Source organism: Perissodus microlepis, chromosome 1, assembly GCF_051167445.1.
Source record: "Perissodus microlepis isolate ML-2025 ecotype Zambia chromosome 1, ASM5116744v1, whole genome shotgun sequence".
NCBI lineage: Eukaryota > Metazoa > Chordata > Actinopteri > Cichliformes > Cichlidae > Perissodus > Perissodus microlepis.
The window spans coordinates 34,268,074-34,292,037 of NC_140461.1; the positions used below are offsets into that span (position 1 = coordinate 34,268,074).

The window sequence follows — 23,964 nt, forward strand, 5'->3', positions numbered from 1 at the left end:
AAAATTAAAGTTGGCATAATTATTTTACAAAAAGATTCTTCTGTGCTTCATATTATTTAAATGCACAGCTGCTGTTCTTTTTAACATCCAAACACCTTAGACAATGCTCGCCTCTGTACAACTTTTGTTTTGTCCTGTCGCAGCCGCTTTGGCCAGTCCAACTCTCTCCCTACCACTGGCTGTGTTGGGGGCAGTGTGTCAGCCAGGAGGAGCCTTCACCAGTTCCAGATGCCCTCCCGGAGTTTGCCGGGTGCCAGGCTGGGCCTGTTGGGCAGCGGGGGGCTGCTGGGACCCACACCTCGTAGCTCCAGCAGCACACCCACCGGTCCCAAGCAAGGAAGACATGTGAGTTCAAATAAGCAGATTGTTTGAACCAGTTAGCAGATATGAGTCATCAAATAGGAAGAGCAGGACGCTTGAATGTCCAGTGGACAACAATGACACATATAGGAAGACCAGCATATAATAACCAACTTGTATTACCAGTATTGTATAATCTGCAAGGTTATCAGCTAATTTGTGGGTATTGATCATCTTCAGTTAATCTGTCCTTATATTGTGGATTAGCTATTACAGTTTCAAAATATTTGAAAGCTTTTTTTTCTTTATAAATGTAGAAAATGCAGGTTTAATGTTTTTGTTTCAAAAACTAAACAAAATATTAATCAGTTGTCTCATCCCTAAATTCTTCAAAGCAATTTTTTTTATTACTTCCACACACTGGGCATGTTGAGGATGTTTTGGTGAACTGAGAGGTACTTATATAGCACTATTCTACTTATTCTGAGCAATCACAGCGCTTTCTACTACACTTCTTATTCACCCAATATAACACCTACAATGCTTTTATGTATTCCTAAGCCCTTTTTGTCTAACATTCACACAAACTCCCACTCCAATAGATGGGCGACAATCTTGCCCAAGCATACTTTGACATGGACTGAACAACAGGGGATTGAGTCGCTAACCTCAGCATGCACTACCACCTGACCCACAGCCCCTCGCAGTGTTCCCTCTCTTTTCAGCAGACTTGGTTTATATAGATTCAGTCATATTTATGTTTACAATATACTACAGCGTGTACTGATTCCTTAAGCCTGCTTCAATAAATACTAAATGGGAGTTAAATTGTGTGTTTAAAGGGACTGTGGTGAATGGCAGTGGTGTATGTGACTGTACAGAGGAACATTTTGTAGTGCATAATAATACATTCCAGGATGTTTACAGTACCTCGGGCAGCAGAATTCCTTCTTCAGCATGTATTCTGCCTGAAATAGTCTTTTTATTCCATGACAAAGAAATGCAGGGTGAGGAAGAGTAACAGTGGTGGTGGTGTCTGGCAAATGAAGTGAGGTGGATGGAACTCTTAGGCAGGTCACCCCACATACCAGAGGCTCTGCGTCAGTGCAGAACATTGAAACAGGAGGAGCTGTGGAGCTGTTTCAGGCCCATCCTGGCACGCTTGTGTCTGGGCTGACCCAGTTCATTGGAAAACTTTCTGTCCCTCCTTCTCTTTCCCTCCTTCTCTCTCGCTCTCTCATCCTTTACAATGGGAGGAAATACCTCAGTTCCTCCTCGTCACGCTGGACCTTCTTGTGTGTGAATGTGCAGTGAGAGGAGAAGGAGGGCGGGTGGGGAAATGTGTGAGTCATATTTTGGGAGAGGTAGCCGTGCCGTTGAAGGAGGAGGGACAACAAGCGAGAGAGGGAGTGTTTAAGTGTGTGTCTATATATATGTGAGAGAGAGGGGGCCAGTCAGAGGCAGTGAGAACAGTGCACAGGCATTTCCTGTTTTTCCCTGGCCTGCGGCGCTGGAGGGCCGGGGGTGGGGGTGGGTGGGGTGGATTGGTGAGGGGAGGGGCATGTGGCAGTGCTGTTGGGGGTATAATGGGCAGGTTACAGTGAGGAATTCACGTGGTGAGCGTCTGAGACTGTCATTAGGTGTGGGCTAGACATTCAGACAGGAGTGTGGGGAATGAAACTATTTAAGAAGTTGTGGTCTTACATGAGTTTTTTCAAGCTCGCACATTTCATGCATTCATGTTTTTGGTCAGTGAAGGTTTTAGCCAAAGCGCTGATGTGGGGAACGGTAGGGAAGTTGGAGCAGAATCTTTGGTCTTGTAATTTGTGCATTGAATCATAATGAAGAAATGGGATTTTGCCTATTACATTTCTCTATTTAATCTTAACTACGTAATCCACAGGCCAGTGTAAGTTCTGAAGTCCATGCTTATGGTCTGGTACTGTTAACTTCAAATAACGCAGGAACTTCTCAAAACTAACTTTCCTTGTATCACAAAAAGAAAAAAAAGAACAACAAATATTTGTCGTGCACCCCAGCTCCACATTCATTCGTAATAATGTGAAGTTATAAATAATTTTTTTTCCCCTTTTTTTTCTGGCAATGTCCTGATAGTGATCAAGCAGAGTTTTGGTGAACATTTCAGTTTACTACATTTTGAGAGCAGAAGCAAAAACTTTTGTACAAATTTTAAACCCATTTTCACCAAGACTGAGACTTTGGATATCATTGCACATTCTCTGCTATGTAATCTTGAAATGTCCTCCTCAGGGTCCATGGTTTGCTAATCCTGGAGGAAGTAACAGCATGCCCAGTCGGACCCACAGCTCCGTGCAGAGGACACGTTCCCTACCAGTTCACACCACACCACAAACCGTGGTCACGTTCCAACAAGCTGGTAAGTAATGCCGGGACACACTTACATTTACTTTAACACCTTGGAACTGGCAGGAATGCCGGCTCATTAATTCATCTGCATTGATGGCGCTGACATCAGAGTGGTATCTGCTGACAGTGGGGCAGCTAGAAGGAGTCACACTTCAGGGACGGGCTGAATAATGTAGAATCCCCCAACTAAATTATATGTGTGTGTTAGAACAAGACAAAGCTACATAACCATCTTCAGGCTTTGAACATGCCAGCTAAGTGCTGAATGTTGGCCTTTATGCAGTCGTAGATCTAAACAGCTGTACATGCAGCCTGTTAGATTTTTTTTTCTAGCCATTTCCTACTTTTTATTTATTTTTTTCCCCACACTGTTGCTGCTGCTCAGGACTTTCTGGAACTTTGCCATCTATGCCTATGCTGTTTGTGTTTTGTTTTTTTGTTTTTTTTAAATGATGCTATTACCGTCTTCATTTAAACATCATACTGTTGCCAAGCAAATCAACACTCAGTTATTTATGCCACAAACCAGCAGATTATATGTATGAGCAGGAGAGCAGAACAAGAGCTAACATCTCAGCAGAAGTTCGGGCAGGTTCCTCTGTATAGGCATTTGTCTGACTCCAGACCTCAGAGGCTGTTGAAGAGGGGACACGCATCTCTTGTTTTTCCCTCATGGGGTATCAGAGGTTACTAGAATATAAAACGGAGTGAGAAACTAAGTAATTTTTTCCTTGAGCATCGAATATTATGGGTTTCACAAAAACACTGCTGCATGAAAGACCCTGGATCTCATCATTACCACTCACTGTTTTCAGATGCTTCCTGGCAAACAGAACCAAATTTAAGAGGGGCAAGGAAGGAGGGGCAGCACTTGCTGCTTTTATTAACAGCAAATGGTGCCACCCTGGTCACATTACCATGAAGGATCATTTCTGCAGCCCACATATTGAAGTGTTAGTAGCAGAGTTGCATTATATTACATACCCAAGCAGTTTTTATGCTATTTTGCTGGTTGATTACATTTCTCCTTTCACATGCTTGTCAAACATGGCTTATATCATCAAGTCTGTTACTGTAAGACTACTCTCTGCACCTGTGTACTTTCCTCATGACTTCTGGGGACTGAAATGAAGTGACTTTGTTCCAATTTCACTCAGTTTGTGGACTTCGCTACCAAGGGACACGGGTCCCTGCTCTGTGCTGACATTAAGGCTTGCAGCTCTCAAGGCAAAACCTGGTCCGCCATCAGCCCAGGCACAGACCAATGTAAATGCTTTCACTTGGCACAGCTGAGACTGTGAAGAAGTGGTCTGAAGGCCCATATGTTTCTTCGGCAAAATTGTTTTTAATGCACGACCATAGCTGGACTGGCCATCGGGCGTACCGGGAATTTGCCCGCTGGGTCGATGGTGATTTTTTTGGTTTTATGGGCCGATGATTTATTTATTTTCTTTCATGTAACGGTATAAACAATGAAAGGTGGTGGATTGGCCAGATGCTGGCCGATGTGTAAAAATAACTCAGTTGTTTGGTGGTGGCTATGGCGGACCTTCCACAGAGGCCAGCAGGTGGATGAGGGAAAGGGGAGGCAGGAGGAGGAGAGACTCGAGGCGGCCGCCAGTCCGAGTGTCAGGTGAACTAAACTTCAGGTAAGAAGTTATGACCTGCAGTCTATCTGGGTCAGATATAAACCAAGTTTAGATGTAGTTTATTTTCGTTGTGCTGACTTTTTACAGTCAGTTACAGTAATTCGTACTGCGTACTAGCTAGCATGATGGAGTTTCTACAGCTGGGTGGGTGCTATGATGTTACTGATAGTGAACTTTATTTTATTCATAAGGTTAGATAGTAGAGTTGCCAACTGTCCCGTTAAAAAACTGAATCGTCCCGTATTCAGGGAAAATATTACGCGTTTCGTATTGAGCTGAAAAGAAACACAGTTTGTCCCGGACTTCAGCTAGAATGAAAAAAGACACAAAGCTGGAGTTATTCTGTCGTTACGCTGTCAGCTGCCTCTTCTTTTCTCATTCTCTCCCCCTCCCTCTCCTGTTGCTACTTCAGTCATGAAACTGATCAATGATCAGCTGATTGGCTTTTCTCTCTTGTTTATCGCCCACTTTGCGCCAGAAAGCAGAAACCGGCGGATGTCGCGTTAAACAACAGCAGCACGTTTAAGCTTGATCAGCTGTTGTTAGAATTTATTTAATATTAATTTCTAGTATCAGCTGATGTTTGCTGGAGCCACAGCTGTAAAAGCTGCTGGTCATGATACCGGTTTGGATATCTAGTGAGAGGGAAACATGAAGACGAAACCAGGAGATGTCCTTACTGAATCATCAGAGCTGAACAGGTGATGGAGAAACAGGTTTACCTTTTAGGTGACATGAATGAGTTGAAGGGAAGTTATGAACTGTTTCTGAGAGACAAATAACACCAGGATTCTTTTCTAAGCAGCTGACAGCTGGTAACGGTGCAGGGGCGGCTCTAGCAAAGTTTTGCCAGGGGACCAGGTAGGGCATTAACATGAGAATAACTTTCTTATTCTCATTTAAAATGTCTTGCTTTTAATAAATAATTATCTGAATCTTACAACCAAAGTTTTTATCTGATGTAAAATGTTGGTATATGTATGATTTCATACATATACCAACAAGACAGTGTACATCACTGTCACAACAGCGTTTGTTTTCATTCAAAGGCTTTATGGCTTTTCCTATAATACCTGGTGGGCCGGTCTCTAGTCAAAATGCCCGGGCCAATTTTTTGTCCCAGTCCAGCCCTGGGCACAACACGCAATGAGTTAATCTGAGAGGGTGCATTAAAAAATAAATGGCCGGGCCAGCGGTGCACATCGCAAATTAGCTCACATACACACATTAGTTGTGCCGCTTCTTAATGACGGTATCTTAGCTAACAACCCCAACTACCAGATTCAACTTGTAATTGGCTAAAAATAACTTAGCCTACCGGTGAGAGGGACGTTGCTAGCTGGCAGTTATTTCAAGCAATGTTGAAATTTCCACATTCCAACACTTCAAATGCTTCAGCAGCTGTCCACTCAGCGCAGCATCAGCACCGCGGAAATACACGGATACATCTGTAGACTCAAGACAGAATTCACAATGCGTTTTTGGGACTTTCAGGTGTATGGACCAATGTTTTCCTTTCTGATCAAACCAGAAAGCTTTAATGAGCAGCTGGATTTGTCTCGCATTAACTGGCTGAGTTAATGCAACATTGAAATGCAGCTGATAGAAATGAAAACCTCGACTCTGTGGGGGTCAAAGTTTGCAGAACTAAGAACGCAGCTGGAATCCACAGCTGTGCGTGTTCATGGAGCTTGCATTTTCACCTGCTGGACATCACTATCTGACAAGTTTAACTGTCTTCAGAAAATTGCAGAGGCCTTATTGACAGTATTTGGCTCTACATATCTCTACATATTTTCTCTCACACGAAGAGTGTCCTCAGGTAGCCGTCTGAATGCTGGACACTCAGAGACCTGTGTCTCTGAGTTGGAGACCAGAGATCACATTAACATGTGTATCGCTGTATTAACAAACATGGCATATTGGCCCAGTTTATTTTTCTTATCATTGTTGTGAGGAGACCATAAATAGCATTTGCATTTTTTGTTGTACAGTTAATTTGCTGTTATGGAATTCTTGTTATGGATGAAGTGTCTTTTTTTGTTTCAAAATAGCTGATAACTATTCGCTGATAGCTGCCAACATCTGCGAACAAATATAATTCTACAAAGTTATTCTATGTAAACTGTTAATTTAGAGTGTTATTAAATTTATTGCTAATACAGTCATATGGCACATTGACTTCTGAGGAAATTTTAGATGGCACTCATCAAAAATCATCAAAAAGGTTGCCGACCCCTAGTGTATGCCATCTTCTTGTGGACACCTCTGTCGTTGTACAAACTATCCGCTGTTTTCTGAACTATCCCTGGGTTACCAAACACATCAAGAAACTCCTGAGTGAGACAAAGAGGGTATTTTGTTCAACTCCAAATCTATCCAATAAAATGATGCTCCTAACACCACAAACCCTCAGTGCCCCTCAGCTGTGTGTCATACCCCAGCACTGCTTTAACCTAAGTTAACAATCTGAGCTGGGACCTGAAGGCCCGCCTGTAATGTCCATGTGTGCACCAGTCACTGTAACCACGGGAGCCAAGCAAAGTGACCTGTAGTAGCCTCTGCTGATTGCTACTTGTCACTAACAGTGGACAGTAAAAGGAAGGGCCATGGCTAAGCTTTAAAAGCACTATCCAAGTACAGAGTATTTACCATTTCTATGGACAAGCTGTGACAGAAATATCCCTATTTTAGAATGAAGAGGAAAAACAGATTTTAAAAAGACCAAAGGAGAGGAGCAAAATTAGGTGGAGGGAGAAGTTGAGGCTATGTGAGAGAGGAAGAGATGGAGGCTGGGAGGGAGGAAAGAGTCAGAGGAGTCTCACAATGAGGCTCTTTGTGCAGTGAGTGCGGGGCTCCCTGGCCTGCTTTCCATCCCTCTCTCACTCATTCACTTTCTTTCTTAGATTCCCCTCTCTCTGTTTTCCCCTCCTCCCCCCTTCTCTCCATCTTTGACAACTCTGCAGAGTCATGCACACATAAGTTGCTCTCAAGGGTGATTTAAAGCTGTGTCTGGCCAGGGTAACTGATGTGAAAGGCTATACGTCCCTCACCCCTCCAACCACACTCTGTCTGATGTGCCTTTCTGTTTACCGACATTTGAATAAGGTTCCTCATTAAATGACAAAAAAAGTGGTGGAGGATAAAGAAACAAGTGTACGTTAGATGATTGGATGTTTTTATTTTTTCTTGTTTCCAGCGTGTGTTTGTGTAGCTGTAAGTTTGTACACAGGGGGGTTTGGTGGGGTGTGGGGGAAGAAGGGGTGATGGTAGGGATTTGGACCCTATAAATAGCCCAGTGCAGACTACTGGGCCTAACTCTGTCTCTCTTTCCACAAGAGATTTTCACTGCCCAGTCTGTGTTGGAGACTCAGCTAGCCTGTTAAGCCCCAAGGGGTTTCTGAGCTTCCTGCTCGAAAATGCAATGCCCAAATTTAATTGATTATTTCTCTGCAATTACAAACTCTGTGCTTACAATCTTGATATCAAAATAAAGCTAACACTTGTGAAATTTCATCAGAGGTGTAAATATTTAAGCAGATATGACTGTGTCAAAGTTACTGAGACTGGAACACAGAAAAAGTAAGTAGATTTTATCCTCGCCTAATTTATTTTTTTATTTTTTTATTTTTATTTTTTTTTAGCATATAACCCTTTTAAAAATATACCTCAGTTCACAATTCATTCCAGAAATTCAGTAACCAACATATAAACATCATCTATGCAAAGATTTATGTTTCTACAGTGAAACAGTGAAAAATTACAGCACTGTCAATACATGAATATCCATACGTTGTACAAAAATGTCCAATTTTGGCACACAATTGGACACCATGCCAGTTGAATTTTTTTTTTAGGTATTTCAGAGCAGAAATGAATTAATTTTATTAACAGGCCTAAAAATGCTTTTTTAAAAAAAAATATTTGTGAAGAATTAACCACACATTTACATGGCAATGGCCCTTTTCTGCCGTGCGCAGAAAAGGGCCATTGCCATTGCCATTGTCAGGTAGTGATGAAATAGCTCCTTGACCCTGTGCACGAGAAAATGCTAACTTCCTGGTTTGAGACCGGATGTAGAGTTGTACATTTCCGGTAGCTTTACTTTGCGGTCAATCGCTACTGCGAAGATATACTCCAAAATCATGTCCAAAACTCAAAAACGGAAAGATCGCGTTAAGTTACAAAGAGCAGAAGGTGGGAACACTCACCACTGTTGTGTCATAAAAAAAATCTAATGATCAATTTTGACGTTTAAACAGTTTAGATCGATCAGTTGTTTACATCACTCAACAAAAGCAGAGCTGCATTACAAAACACATCGTCCACATTCAGAAGCACATCTCTGTATAATGACTGGTCTTATGATTTAAACAGGCAAATGTTCAACATTCAAACTACAGGTGAAGAATAGTCAAACTAGATGTTTCCCCGTTATGTCAGGTAGACAGCCACACAGCATGTTAACAAACTGTGAAAAAAAAGCCACACAAAAAATTAATGATTGCTGGTAAGGGTTTCTATACATTAGCATTTACGAAGGGTATGTTGTGACTTACCTTCAAAATTACAGTGGTCCCTCGCGGTTCACCTTTCACCTCACTGTTTCGCAGATTTTGTAGTCCAAGTTTGCATGCTTTTTTTTTTTTTTTTTTTTTACACATCACATTGTGTCCTGCGTCCTGATCGGCTGCAGACGATCTCCTCCGTCACGTCTCTCCTGTACAGTACAGAATCGCTGCATCGATCGCTAGCAGTGTGACTTTGAAGTGCAGTAGTGTATGTCGACCATGTCGACAAAACGTTTTGCACCGTCAAAAAATAAAATTGGCTACTTGATTTCACCTATCGCTGGTTATTTTTAGAACATAAGATAGATAGAACATAACACCCGCGATAAACGAGGGACCGCTGTTTACAGATACTGAGAAATATAACATTTGAATCTCTTTTCTCTTTTGCTCTGAGGCGCAGGGGAAAAATATTGACAAGTCGATGAACATCATTTACAGATATGTTAGGTAAATGCCCAAGACATCTATAGAAATGTAAATCGCCGCTTGATTCATTCATTTGCTTAACTTGTTTTGGACCATAAACAAGGCGCTAATAGGACACCGGAAACAAAGCTCCCCACAGGCGTTTCCACACCGGAAGTAGCATATGCTATTGGCCTCTGGCCCTTTAAAATCTGAGGGGCTGTAACTTTGGTTTCTTTTGGTCAATTTGCATGATTGACACCTCATTTTAATCGTTTGAGCCAATAGGATCACAGTAACAATGCCACGTTCACATCACTTCAACCAATCAGACGTTGCAAGGCCAAAAACCACGTCGGCCCGAATTTACTGCATATGACGTCTGTCCAGTCACATGTCTGTAGGTGGGTCTAAAATGGAGGTTGTCAAAGGAAAACAGCTGTGATGCGGCTAGTTAGGCTTGGTAACTGCTGATAATCACGTGGCTACCGGCGAAAGTAACGGAGGAAATTGGGATGGTAAGCCAATTTCTGTCTTATAGCATTTGCGCCGCTGTGTGGGTTTTTTTGTGGTCTTCTTTTGCGGCTCATTCAGTGAATTTTGGTCAGAGTGTGGTGAAACTTGGTGTTTGGAGTCATTAATAGCTCTGGAAGATAGCTAGCCTTTCTTTAGCCGGTTACATGAAGTCTGAAGAATTTCTTGTTCGGTTTCGTTTGTTTAGGGGACTTCTGCGCATTTACGTAACTGCTCGTTTAATCATGGTTTGTTTTCGGTGTGTTTGGTGGTCGTAGAAATGGTTTATATGACATTTTAGCTGAGATTCGGAGGTTTCTGTGGATACCACACATGTCTGGACTTATATTTCTCACCCCGTGTTATAACTGATTAAACCTGATCTCCTCCTTTTTGCCCCCGGTACCGGGGGCGTGGGGCTTAAGTGGCTAGGGACTAAATGGTTTGAAGTGGTTGCTAGGTTCCTATTTAGGCTGCTAGACACAAAATTTGCTAATACACAGGCCCTTGGGTTGGCATGCTAAATCTGCAACATATGTCTTCTTTTTTTTTTTCTTTTTTTTTTAATAAATTGCTTCCTTCAGGAAGTCAAGTTGTCATCTGTTTGTGCTCGATGTTTTCACTGTTGTTCTTGATTTCAATATGTTTTTGCATCTGCACAGATCTTCAGTTACCAGTGACAGAGCCAGACATCAATAATCGCCTTGAGTCTTTGTGTTTGAGTATGACCGAACACGCCTTGGGAGGTATGTTTTTCACCGATCCTCATATTTAACTGTAAAATGCAATGCTGTGATATGAAAAGCTTAGTTTGGCTGAGGACAAGAAGAAGAGCCTTTTATAAAGAAGTGCTCTAATAAGCTGCATAATCAATAATATAACGTTGCCCAATGAAAGCTGTGAAATTTCCAGCGCAGCATTATGAGCTTTAAGGGAAGGTTTAAAGTGGATTGTAGTTGGTGGATGCAGTGGCTGTCAAAGTTCCCTGTTTCTCCTGTGATCTAAAGAAGCGCTTAATGAATCCAATCACAAATTTTCATGAAAGACATTTTAAGCGGCTCAGTTAGCTGGTGTTGTTATTTTCTTACTATGTTCAGGTCATGTTCTGTTTTTGACACAGGAAGCAGTAATCAGTAACCTGTTTGTGTGCAATATTATCTATTCTGTTTCTATCATATGAGAATTGGAACAAATAGTAAGCAGCACACTTTTGCTCTTTCTCAGATTCTATCAAAGTCAGATAGCTGGTGTCTTACTATGGCTTGATCTCCTCAATTGATTTTAACATTGATGTAGGACCTGATTGACCCCTCCCAACACTGTTAGCTTTTAGAGCTTTAGATTTTGACTCCAGACTTGTTGGAACACAACAAGGATTTTTCAGATGCTTTTGATTTTGAAGTTTAAATCTGGCAAGATAGGCCCAAAAAATGCTAAGTTGGGAAACTGACAGCGACTCTGCAGTAAAGTCAAGTTCATTTAAGACGAGGGAGATAAATGGAATAACCACAGTATTTACAAAAAAACCAAGTTTTAGCAGCAGCTTTCGGCAGTATATTATCAGATATGAGCTGCTGAGCAACTTGGAGCGATGTGAGTTTTTGATCCAACTCATTGATTCCGGAACTGTGGGCCACAGCCTCCTAGTGGCCTGCTGAAGTAACACAGCTGTGCTAGAAAATGTTTTTTACCATAAATTCTTATTTTTTATAAGGTTTCAACATTTTAAAATAAAAAAATAGGACTACATAATTAATAAATAAACAACATTTAGTTTTAGTGAGTTGGCAGTCTGAAATTCAGGGATGGCTGATCTAATCAATCAATACTGTAGTTTAGCATGCCGGAGTGTTGCTGTAAACATTATTTTTAATTGATGCCTAATAATACATGTAAACGCATATTCTAACGATATGAACAGCTTTAAAAAATAAAAAAAAGTTTATAATGATGTGGTGCTTAAAATGCTGATCTTAAAAAAAAAAAAAAAAAAGCCATGTCTTGTACATTAAATGAGCTTGTAAATGTGTCAGTACTGTACAGGACTGTAGTGGATGAGACCTTAATCGAGTCAGACTGTTGTTGACCTGGTTGTGGAAACTATACTCGTATGTACAGTGAGTTTTAGTCTCGTGGCCAAAACTCAGCTGAAGTGAAGACAGTGCTTCTCAGTCCTCAGCACAGAACGATGAACAAGTGTTGCTTTATGCTGCTGTGTGTGTATGTGTGTGTATGTTTATGTTTAGGTATAGCAGAACTGGTTATAGCAAAACAAACGAGTGCATCGACCTTTAAAAAATAAAAAAATAAATAAAAATGCCCTGTATATCAGAATTTTTACCTCTTTTTTCCCTGTTTTCTGAAACATAACTTGGTAACTCAAACCACAGGAAGTGACCTAAAATGTTTGATGGCATATGGAAAAATATGCTGACTTCTGGCACACAGATGGCCTTTTTTAGACAGCCTGGACTAAAATGAACTTTGATTAAGCTGCCTCTCGACAAGTGTTCCTTCTCCATTTGTCATGATGTATATTCCCAAACTGCACAAAGTAAAATTGGACTGAAAAAATGCAAAAGTGTACACACTTCCATCAAGCTGCTTAAGCCAGTGTTACTTTAACAATCCCAGGCTTAAAGGGCTTTGGGTCAATTATAAAACAAAATTCAAGGATAGCTTCACCGTCATAGTTTTGTTTAATGCAGTATATTCTTCCCTTTGCGACACTATTAAACAGCAGCATGCGAGGACATTAGCCCTAACCCTTTTTCTCCTTTTCTTTTTTTCTTCTCGTGGAATTAGAAATCTCCATTGGTGTGCAGCTTGATAACGTTTTCTTCCTCAGCCAAACCAGCAGCAGCAGGTGTCAGACTGTTGTTTTCCTCTGAAAGGCTCTATCAGTATTTTGACAGATGTGTTGTTTTCTCACCATGACAGTGTGAGCCCTAGCCCCCTTGCTGTTCACCGAGTTAGCAAAGCTTCATGCTTTCAGTTCAAATGAGATGACATCATTATTCATATTATTCATAGCCCAGAGTCACAAGCTCCACTACACAAGTAGCCGGATCAGAATTAGATTTGGTACACATAAGAAGTCAAATGGCTGTTTTGTTTTTTGTTTGTTTGTTTGTTTTTTTTCATTTAGTAGAGGGATTAACAGGATGGAGGGGCATAGCTATGTGTTCATAGCTAGCGTGGTTTGATTGTACTGATTTCTATGGTGTCACGTTCAGAAATGATAGAGAAATAAATTCTCTAGAATTCTGTAGACTTGTGTGAACTGTTTTAGAGAATGAAATATATAAATATATGAAATATATATATAATATATAAATTTCCTCTTCAGTCCTTTCCAGGGTTCGTATGGATGCTTGAAATCCTTGAAAATACTTGAATTTTAATGTTGTCTTTTCAAGGTTTGAAAAGTGCTTGAATTTCAGATGTGGTGCTTAAAAGTGCTTGAAAATGTAACTGTATTTCATTCACAATAAATAACTATGTGATTGAATAGTTTTCTTATCAGATAGAGAAATAAAATGAGTCGCAAAATATAAAGCAAAATCCCCCCCGGGCTGCCTTGCGCCTCTGTCTGTTTCAACGTGTGACCCCCGGATGAGTGCGCTAACATACCTGTAGGTTGCTGTTTTAATGAGTGTTGATGGAAAACAACAATGGCAGTTTGCGCTCTCCAGTCGCATGATAGGTGAGTCCTAGTAAATAATTTTCCAGTATCGTACGTTACACATGCTATTTTTTAAAATTATGATTATTATTTTGCTAGCTATCAAACTCGCTGGAGAAATGATTGAAATGCACTGAGTGTGATGCAGTATGGCAGCGCTATTATGGAATAAGCTGTGAACTTAACTCATATCACTGCTAAGTAATGTTAGCTAATTTACTCAAGTGAAAGCTTTAAACACTAGCCTGATACATAACTAGCTAACTTAAGGCTTTCTGATTAACCCTCTGGGGTCGACGGACCCAGAGTCTCCATTTCAACTTGGGTTGAACGTGCGGACTTCAAACTATATACCAGTTTTAAAATTGTGTTGATAGGCCACGTAAAACTGATGGGTTTTTTTTTTTTTTTTTTCTGAATAAGACAGCGGCGTTTACTCCGGGAAGAAACTGCGTTTTCTAAGGAGAGCGCTAGCAAACACTTTGCTTGTGAGTGAAAAAAGAGAAAGAAAAAACACTCCTTCCCTATTTGTGGAAAAATGTACCATGTCGACCAATCAAAAAATGATATGGCAACATGTGGCATTTGGTTGTTTGGGAAGAGGGGGAAGTTTTAGGAGTAACCGGCGAGAGAGAGAGCGAGTGAGCGAAAGAGAGAGAGAGAGTTTTGATACGTGAGAGATTTGTGATGTTTATCGTGTTTGGAGTCTCAAGTTAGTGTGTTGTCTTGTGTAGTTAGTGTGTAGTTGTTGTTTTGTTTTGTGTGTCAGTTCTACTAGTGAATGTCACAGTTGCTGCAAAAAAGCCACCAAAGGCAGATTGCAGTGTAAACGCTGAGTGACACACCTGCTGTCAGACCTGCAGGTTTATCCCTGTGCTGTTCTCATCTGTGTTATAGTGACACAAACTATTTTTTTGGAGTTGCATAAATAATTTGTGTGCTTTCTTATTTGACGCAGAGCACCTGATTGTTCTGTAAATAGTTTTAAATGGTTATATAAAAAACGTCTGAGCCTTGGCTGCATTTTTAGGTAAATAGTACCATATAACTTTGTTTGCAAAACTTGTGCATATTTTTAAAAAATGTACAATTTCTATTTGTATTTTAAGTTATGAAAATGATTCGTTAAACATGCTTGTGGTTTTTACAGTCAAAAATATCACTTTCTACTCGTATTTTAAATTTTGTCTGAATTTAGATAAATTGTGCTGATACAGTTTGTCAAAATGAGTAAATAACAGATTGGCAAGATAAACAGTTTTTAAAGGTGAAATATAGAGGCCAAATTAAAAGTAGTCAACAACGGCCAATTACACCCTGGACCCCAGAGGGTTAAAGGCTAAAAGCAAAGTTGTCACCAAATACTGTTTATATTTGTGTGTATTGCTGCAGCTTTTTTAAGTATTAACTTGGTGCGTTTGGGTGAAATAATGGTAATATGAGGGACCGAGCCATATGGTCACAAAGAATAGCCACTTGTTTCTGTGCTACCAAAGTTCCCCGGCTTTCATTCAAAATGTGTTTATGGTCAGCACCTGCACATTAAACTACTTAAACAGTCAGTGCTGTTCTCCATGCCTGTCTGACATGATGTTATTAGCACAAACACTTTAAAGGTGATCATTTAGGACTTCAGCAATAATACAGACAGCAATGTAGTTAGCAATAAAACAGTTTTATTGGGAATTAACTTAAAAAACAAACAAAACAACAAACAAACATCTGTCTCCTATTTTAAGAAGCATCAATATCTGATGAGAAGACTTATTTATTTCTTTTTTTTGTTTTTTTTTTCAACAGGAGAAGAATATCTCTAACAAGTTGATTTGTTCACATTTTCACATCTTAATTTTTAAGTGAAATGTGCGTTTTGAGTTTATACACTATGTATATAAGGCAACAGTTTCCTTTTGCAGTATTTTTGTGTGGTGCGTTTTTCTATGTCTTAACAGAAGGGGAGCAAAGGTGTCTTTTCACATGGTCTTACTGAGGTGATGCGAATTGAAACATGCATTGCGTGTGGGGGGTGTGCTGGAAAAGCTTGAAAAGGGACCTTGAAAGTGCTTAAAAAGTGCTTGAATTTGACCCTGAAAAAGGCGTATGAACCCTGCCTTTCACACTTACTTTAAATTTTATGCAGGAAGACAACTGAGACAAGTACAATGAAATTACATCAGCCCGTCACAAGATACTTCTGTCCAATCACAAAGAAGAAAGTTTCCCTAATGGTTCCTTATTAATGTAATGTCATGTTTATTTTTATGTTATGTTTATTATTTAGTTTTGTGTTTTGTACTTCAGGGTTAGAAACTAATTGGAACGTAACAGCTCCTAAACCCCATCAGGCTCTCTGTTATTCAAATCAGTTTCATCTCCAGTTACTTTATATTGCAAAGACCCTACACTGGGGCTGGGCCATATCATACCGTTCATGGTAATACTGGTATAATATTGGGCAACGCTAAGAAAATAACGTGATAGAATATGGGTAAAACACGCATGTGCAGTGCCTTTGTTTTCATACGCACATCGCGGAAAAAGCATTTCGGCGACGGACAATGAGAAGGGCGAAAGCGGATTGTTGAATGAAACGGATGAACCAGAATTGGTTTGTAAAAATGCTACAACTTCAGTGGTGTGGAACTGGTTTAGCTTTCGTCTGTCAGATACACAACAAAGCACTATTTTTGGTAGAGCATGCTAGCGGGCCGTCGTTATTACCGTGTTTTTTGGAAAATGCGGCACATTTAAAATCAATCCTTTGATTTTTCTGAAAATCGACAGTGCCCCTTATAATCCCGTGTGCCTTATGTATGAATTCTGGTTGTGTTTACTGACCTCGAAACGATTTTATGTGGTACACGGCGCTCGAAAATCTGTCAAATGTTTTAGTACAACTTTGCTAAGCTATGAAGCTGCACTGCTTGATGGATTGTCGGAGCATTAAGGCTATCGTAGGCAGGAGCCTCGCGGAATGATACGTACTGTGCTTCAACATAATATTACCGTATTGTGTGTATATAACCTCTTTTTAAGTTTTGTGGATATTATACATAGTTATGCTGAGGATATGTCGGCCAATTTCCACTGGAAATGCCTTTTGGTTAAACTGTCAGCAAGGAATTTGCATTTGCCCTGTTAAATTTTTATATAACTTTAATGCACATAAACAGCTGCTTGTTTAAGTGAAAATACATAGATTTTTCTTTTTTGATTTGTTTTTTTTTTCTCACTAAAAGTTGTGGAGTCGTAAAGTATTTTGTCTAGTGTCAATTATATCGTCAGTTATATCGTTATCGGAAATTTTCAAATGTATATGGCTGTTTTAGTTTTATGTATTATGTGTTTTATTATTTATTTATTTATTTATTTATTTTTGCTGTTTTCTGTTATTCTATTGTTTTAACTTATTTTCTGTACAGCACTTTGTTCCTGTGCTGGGTATTTTAAAGTGCTTTATAAATAAAATTGGATTGGTATATCGTGATAAATATTTTTGGTCATATCGCCCTGCTCTACCCTACACTAATACAGAACAAAACCAACAATCAACCAACTTCCCATGAGCAAACACCTGGTAACAATGGGAAGCAAATCTTCATTTCAACAGGAAGAAACCTCCAGCAGAACCATGCTGAAGGAGGGGCAGCTAGCTGCAAGCAGAAAGTTAATATTTAATTTTCTCATGTTTCGTTTTGTGTCCAATTCATAAGCTGAAGTTTATCTTTGCAAACTTTGGTGATAAACCAGGAACAGGAAATGGTAGTGGTGGGGGCCTGAGGAGTCATGACTGCCTTCATTTGCACATTTGATTCCACAATCACTCTCTGTCAGGGTTAATAACGTAATTGCTGACTTAAACTGTGATGCCTCTTCTTCTCTCTGCTGTTCCTCTTTAGATGGTGCAGATCGCACATCAACAATATGAGCTGAGGACCTGAGTGAGAGCAGCAGGACGGCGCAGGTTTGGGGAGCTCTCTCACAATCACCTTGAGGTCACCAGCCCTTTCGTTCCCTCTCCCTGTAGCCAATGGTAGAGCTCAACCAAAGGACCGGGCGGGATCCAAGATACACTAGAGAGCCGACCATCAAACAGCTCACACAAGCTATCACACTGGCACCGTCCAACGGGCTGGAAAAACACACTTCCTGCTCGGGCAGCACACTCACAGTCACCTGTATGTGAGTGAGGAGAATGGAAAGCACCGAACGCGGCCTGGAAAGTGTGTGCAAACTTTCCCCCTTGTTCCCACCCCCCACCCTGCCCTTCCCATGGAGAGGCCAGAAGCAGTCCAGTTAGCCTCAGCAGAAGAGAGATGCTGGGCTTTGGATCAGGGCTCAATGAGACTTTCTCTTGCCCACATTGTCTGGTCCCTGCACATTGACCACAGTTTGTGGCATCTTTCAGATCATAACAGTACCTCAGACCCAAAACACGATGAGATGAGCAGAGCCACAGGGATGCAAAAAGGAAGCTTGGGATTTCCCAGACTGGTTTCAGCAGGATCAGTGTCCAGGACGGTTTCTTGGGGAGCTCAAAAAGGCCGCTTGCTCAGTACTGGGTGGCAACAAACCTTTTTCTTTCTATTGTATGTATTTATTGTTTACATTATGATGCTACTTTCAGAGGGTACAGAGACATTTATGAATTTCAGGTATGATTTACATAATATATTCTGTAGAGCCTTGGCTTTCTACAAGCTTTACTTCCCACGAGTAGCCATCACATTAGTTTACAACCAACATACTTATTCTTTATTTTGGCAGCCAACAACAAAGATATGTTGGCCTGAATATTAATGGAGAGAGAACGAGATGGGAACTTGAAAGATATGGAGGTAGCACAGAGAGGGATACGAGGAAGAAGGGGGATGTAGAGAGAGACACAGAAAGTAGTAGAAGAAAGAACCAAGCTGAAGTGATATTAGAAAGGGAAGAGGATGTTTAAAGGAGAGAGACATCAGAGGCAGGACCTTTGATTAGCTGGAGACGACGGAAGAAGATGATGTCACGTCTGATCGTGCCCTTAGTCTGTTCGTGCAAGTGAGTGTAGCAGGAAGTGGATTTGGCACCGTCAGTTCATCCACAGCATGTACTGTATAAATGTATGTTTTTATACATATAAATATATATATTGGGAGATTAATAAGTCAGTGGGATCTGTCTGCATGTTCAGATACTGGGAGTTGGTTATTTTTCTAAAGCAGGGGAATATGCTTAAGCTGCATGTTAAAACTAAAGGAAGATTGTGAAATTTAGAGTGGAGAAGGTGTTGGAAGCAATGGGAGGCGGATTTAGTTTCCACTCAGATCTTTTTTTCTTTTCTTTTTTCCTTTTCATGAGAGGATTGCAACATTGGAGAAATGAAACACTGTCAATCCATGAAGGGAAGTTTTCCCTGAGATCTCATTAGTGCTTACCTCCACCTGCTGGCCAGTTGCAGTCATGGCGGGACAGATGCTGAAGTCCAGGGAGACGCAGGCACTAAAGATGCCAGCAGAACAATAAAAACTCATCAGTGAACATTTGGGCAAATATCAAAGCTGGTTGGTTGCTTGTGTATCTTGGCCTTCTGTCAGTGCAGGCCTCCATCATATGAAAATATTTTTGTTTTTATTCTAATCTCATGGTTATTCTGTGTCTTAATATTTATCCTTAGTTGTTTTGTGCCTGGACTCTAGACTTTATAGGATTAGGTTTATATTGAAATAAGCTGGTTAGGTTAACTCCTGTCCGTGCTGCTTTCAACCCAGCATGCAAGTCCTCAACCTGAAAGGTCAGCTTTGAGGTTTATCATTATTATTATTATTATTATTGTTTAGTTTATTAGTTTCTTGCAATTCTGTCATATTTCCTTTGTATCCTGCACTTGATATGATAATGTGAGACACTACAATCCAAATGTTCAAGGCTCAAGCAACGATGCTTTGCTTTGGAGTCTGATCAAACAGAGCAGACTCGTTCTCGACTGTAGCATTACAGCCTTGCTGGACAGACAGACTGATGTTGAGAAGCAAAGCACAAAAGGTGGCAACGATGAACCCAGAGACAAAAAAAAAAAAGCTTCTGATGCCTCTCATTGACCTGTCTAAAGGTTGGAAATACCGCCTGATCTGAAGTATCCCACACACACAGTTCAGTGGCCATACAAGACTTTGTGCATGTTTTAGTTCTTCTTTCTTTTTTTCTTCTTTTTAAAAAAAAATCACTTTTCAAATGTTTCTCAAACTTTCTTGGAAACATAATCTGTTGATTACGATGGCATTAGAATCAGAATGACCCGTTTCTGGCCAATAACAACTAGCAATTTGAAATCTTCAGACTGGTTTCTGATTTGATTAGTTTAACTAATTAAACTAACTAATTAAACTAATAAAAAAGGTTACTTTCCGGGCTTTTTAAAATTGCTGTCCATTGCCATTAGTTATATCGGTCACTACATAAGTAGAAATTACTGGTATGTTTGGGAGAATGGAATTTAAAAACACTCTCTGAGTGTGGGACTTTATAAAGACAAAAACATGCATAAATTCTGATGTGGTACCTCTCTGCAGCCCATCCCCATCCTGGCCAGCTGAACATGGCTTCAGATCTCGTGATGGCTGCTCAACACTGCAGTCTGGATCTGTGCACACACACATGATCAAGTGTGTGTGATGGTATGCATGTAGTCTGGTCGCTATGACCCTGATGGACACTTCAGGTTTTACTCGGTGTGGATTAAGAGTGTGTGTTTTGCTCTTGCACCCTGAGTCATGTTTGTGAACAAAGGTTCCACCAAAGCGTGAGTGCGTCACAAACCTGTTTCAGCCCCGCGTGGATGCCGCACCTTTGACATGGTCATTGTTTGTTGGTGCCCCTCGCTGACGGGCAGCATCAGGATGTCATCATATTCAGACTCTTTCAGTGTCACTGCCATATGAATCAGTACTTAAAGTAGAAACTACTATTTATTCTTTTTTCCTTTCTTTTTTTTTTGTTGTTGCAGAGGTGATGCTCATGTGGGTGTAATATTATTTAAAATACCATATGTATTAACATGTTATGGCTGGTGACCATAAGTACATCTCAAATATTAACATAGATATTGTGGACTGTTTTTTTGTTTGTTTGTTTGTTTGTTTTTGTTTTTCTTGCTGTTGATGAACTACGATATTATTTGTATCTGTCATGTCATGTTAAGATGTTTTGGGTTTTTTTTGTTTTGTTCTCTTTTTTTAATTTGAAGCCGAGATCAAGAACTGGTCCTTCAGATACACCAATCCATGGTCAATTAGAAAGTTTCTGTTGTTTTTAGCATACAAAAAAAAGTGTTGTTGTAGTGTGTGTGAGATCAGGAGGTAGATGGGTCCATTGCGGGCCTTGCAGGCCATGTCTTTCTTTGAGTTCTGTTTGGGAGAGCGAGGCTTCAAAGTTTCTGCGTATGCCGCTTGTAAAGGTGGCATTGCTCTACAGTTTTCTCACTGTGGACAAATCTAATGAAAAGACCCGAGACCACATTCGACCATGTATCAGTCCAATCATCAGTGCTTTCTGGCCATTTCCTGTCTGTGGAACACAACAACAACAACGACAACGTACACACACAGTAAGATGGTATACTTGGAGTGGGGTGCTACTTTTATGTGTTACATGCATTGAGTGAAAATGAGTGGCGTGTTTGTATTCGTGTTGGTGGCTGTGCAGTAGTGCGGCTTGCTTTATGGCACAGAGGAGGAGGCTGTGTGAGGATTTGATGGTCATTGCTGGGGGGGGGTTTTGTTTTCTTTACGTGAGATGCGTTCATAATGAGAAAAGTTCTGCAGTCAGTCATGTAATCAAAGGGATTATTAGAAGGGTTTTTTTGTCAGTATTTTTATGTACTTTTATATCGCTGTGCATTATTTTTTTCCAGAGTTATGGTTTTGAATTTAAAAAGTGCCATATTTATATGAATACTGACTGACAGCAAGTTCGTGTGATTTTTAACAAAGTTGCGCGGATTGTATTTTGAGCACAGAGCAGCATGGCAGGCCTCCACTTTCTGCTCAGCGGTGGTTTCTTGCAGCGTCTGTGGGTCAGAAATACAAGTATGAGGACAGAGGGGCATACCTGTGAGGGATGATGGCTCTTCACGTCAAACCAAATGCTTTTCCTACATGCATATCAGCTCTGTGGGTGTCCAGGAAGGCTTCTAGCGCTGTGCCCACTGCAGTATTAACAGCTAGATGACGCCTTGATATTCCAAAAACATTTAATGTACTTTTAAGTCAAGACACGTATGCTGTTTTTGTATCTTTTATTTCTGTCATAGATTCTGCAGTTTAGTACGGTGGTTTTTTTTTTTTTTTTTTGTAAATTCAGCAGCATCCATTCTGTAACAAATTGTTACCGCTTGATTGTGCGCCTTTTACTTCATTTAGTTTTATTTTATCAAAGAGCCGATGTCCTGTATTGACTGCAGGCTTACGTATATATTTGACAAAAGAATATTGTATGTTTAATAATGAAAACAAAAACCACACGAAAAGACAAAAAAAAGGAAGGAAATACAGGAAGAAAAAAGAGGAAATGGAGAAAATTGAGGGGGGTGTAATTTATATTTTAAAACTGCATGTACAAGGCTGGGAAAGTCATATTTAGAATAACAAAATAACAAATGGCAGTGCCTTTTTCTTTTTTTTGTACTCGAGACATTTAGCCCAAATGTAAATGGTTTTATATGGACTTTAAAAACTGTAATGATACAGGATGAAACGCGCAGCAGGTGTGTGAGGTCACGTTCACACTGCAGCCCTGAAATGTCAAAAGTTCACATTAAGCTCCACTTATATTCATGTACAGGTGGGTAAAAAACAAAAACAAACAAACATTAGCTTGATTAACTTGCGAAATCATAGTTTTGTTGTGTCCCAAAACCCTCTTATATTTGACACTCACTGAGGACTTTTTGGTTGTTAAAAATCAGATTTTTACCTGGCTACAGCACTGATCACTGTCCATATCTGTGATATTCAGTAACGCGTGTATGTAGAACTGCAGCTGACTGCTAGTTTTAACGCCACTTAATTATATCATTACTTGTTTAAAGGGACAGAGTACAATATCCAGAATAACGCAGTGATTTGTCTCACTGTGACTAACTATGTAAAACCAAAGACACTCTGTTCACTGTAATGGAAGAGCTTGGTGCTTCCTGCTACCTGAGGCATGAGTTCTGATGCTCACTCATGCAGTGATCCATCCCATAGACTACCAATATATATAAGATGTTATTTGCTAGATTCCACCTTGCAAACCCTTTGTCCTGGTCGAATTCCTCCTTTATGCATTTGGTCACATTGGGCCAACCTACTCTCTTCTCTCCTGACATGCTCTGTTCATTTGAAACACAGCTGCAGTCTGAAGTGCTGATGCATAGACTTTGATTGGAGGAGGGAGACCGCTCCACCTGATTATTAAGTTAATGCAGCTTCCTAGATTTAAGCTGCTTTCTTAAAATAAATGTGAGGCACGCAGGGTGAACGTGAACTCGGCCGCTCGTCTTGTTTCTGTACTCTGTAGGTACTTCTTAATGCTGAATGAAGTTAAGAATTATTCTGGTCTCAACAACAACAAAAAAAACGTGTGAATGGCTGTGTGACAGTGAGAGAGAGGGTGTGTGTGTGAGAGAGAGAGAGTTTTAGGATACATTCAAGTATTTTTAATGTGTCTTGCTGTACTTCTGTTGCGATGTACCAGAATGATGTGACTTGGCATGCCCTGTTATACATTAAAAAAAGAAAAGAAAAAAAGAACAAGCTGCAAGTTGTCCAGTGTTTTTGTACAAGTGCTGGTTAATTTTAGAGGGGGGGGGGGGGAAGAGAATCTCTCTTGTCACAGTGTCTTCTACAGCTTCTACAGAAACACACCATCTCAGGAGTCCCAAGCTTCATCATTTTCTCTTAGTAAATCTGATCCGTTTGCTAATGTTCCAAAAAGAATGTCAGTTTTTCTGTATAAGTGCAAAGGCAGTGCAACAGTGCGCACATATATGATTACTGTGACCATTACATGTTGCCAAAATGATAACCGTGACATTAAGAACAGAGTACAGCAATTCAGTATTTGCAGTATGCCATATACAAATGAACATTTGTATTACAGTCTGTGGTGGAGGTGTGGTCTGCAGCTCGGCTGCAGAGGAGGGGTGGTGCCGGGGAAACTGGCAAGGCAGCTGGAAGCAATTCAGTAATTATGCTCTGTGTCAGTGATGCCGGGACCTGGAGGAAGAGGGGACAGGTGGAGACGGCTGGAAAGCTGTCAGAATGAGGGAGTGAGACACTGAGAAACACACATTTTGTAAATAAAAACATGGTCATAACCACGCCAAGTGTCTGGGGTCGCACAGCTCAATGCTGTCCTGTCCAACTATGAGCACTAGGAGCTGGTTTGAAGCTCTACTGAATTTAGACCTGCGGTCAACTCCATC

The 23,964-nt window shown here is 40.4% G+C and overlaps 1 protein-coding gene across 2 annotated transcripts in view; it reads left to right on the forward strand.

The window, feature by feature from the left end:
* The window catches only part of samd4a (sterile alpha motif domain containing 4A), a 72,534-nt gene extending 49,220 nt beyond the window's left edge, over window positions 1-23,314 (forward strand). For both annotated transcript variants that reach the window (XM_084910339.1, XM_084910422.1), the window contains 4 exons: window positions 144-345; window positions 2,572-2,698; window positions 10,492-10,575; window positions 17,414-23,314. In XM_084910339.1, coding sequence (XP_084766465.1) covers window positions 144-345; window positions 2,572-2,698; window positions 10,492-10,575; window positions 17,414-17,442 — 442 coding nt within the window. In that variant the 3' untranslated portion in view covers window positions 17,443-23,314. The remainder of the gene's footprint in view (window positions 1-143; window positions 346-2,571; window positions 2,699-10,491; window positions 10,576-17,413) is intronic.
* Window positions 23,315-23,964: the final 650 nt, after the last annotated feature.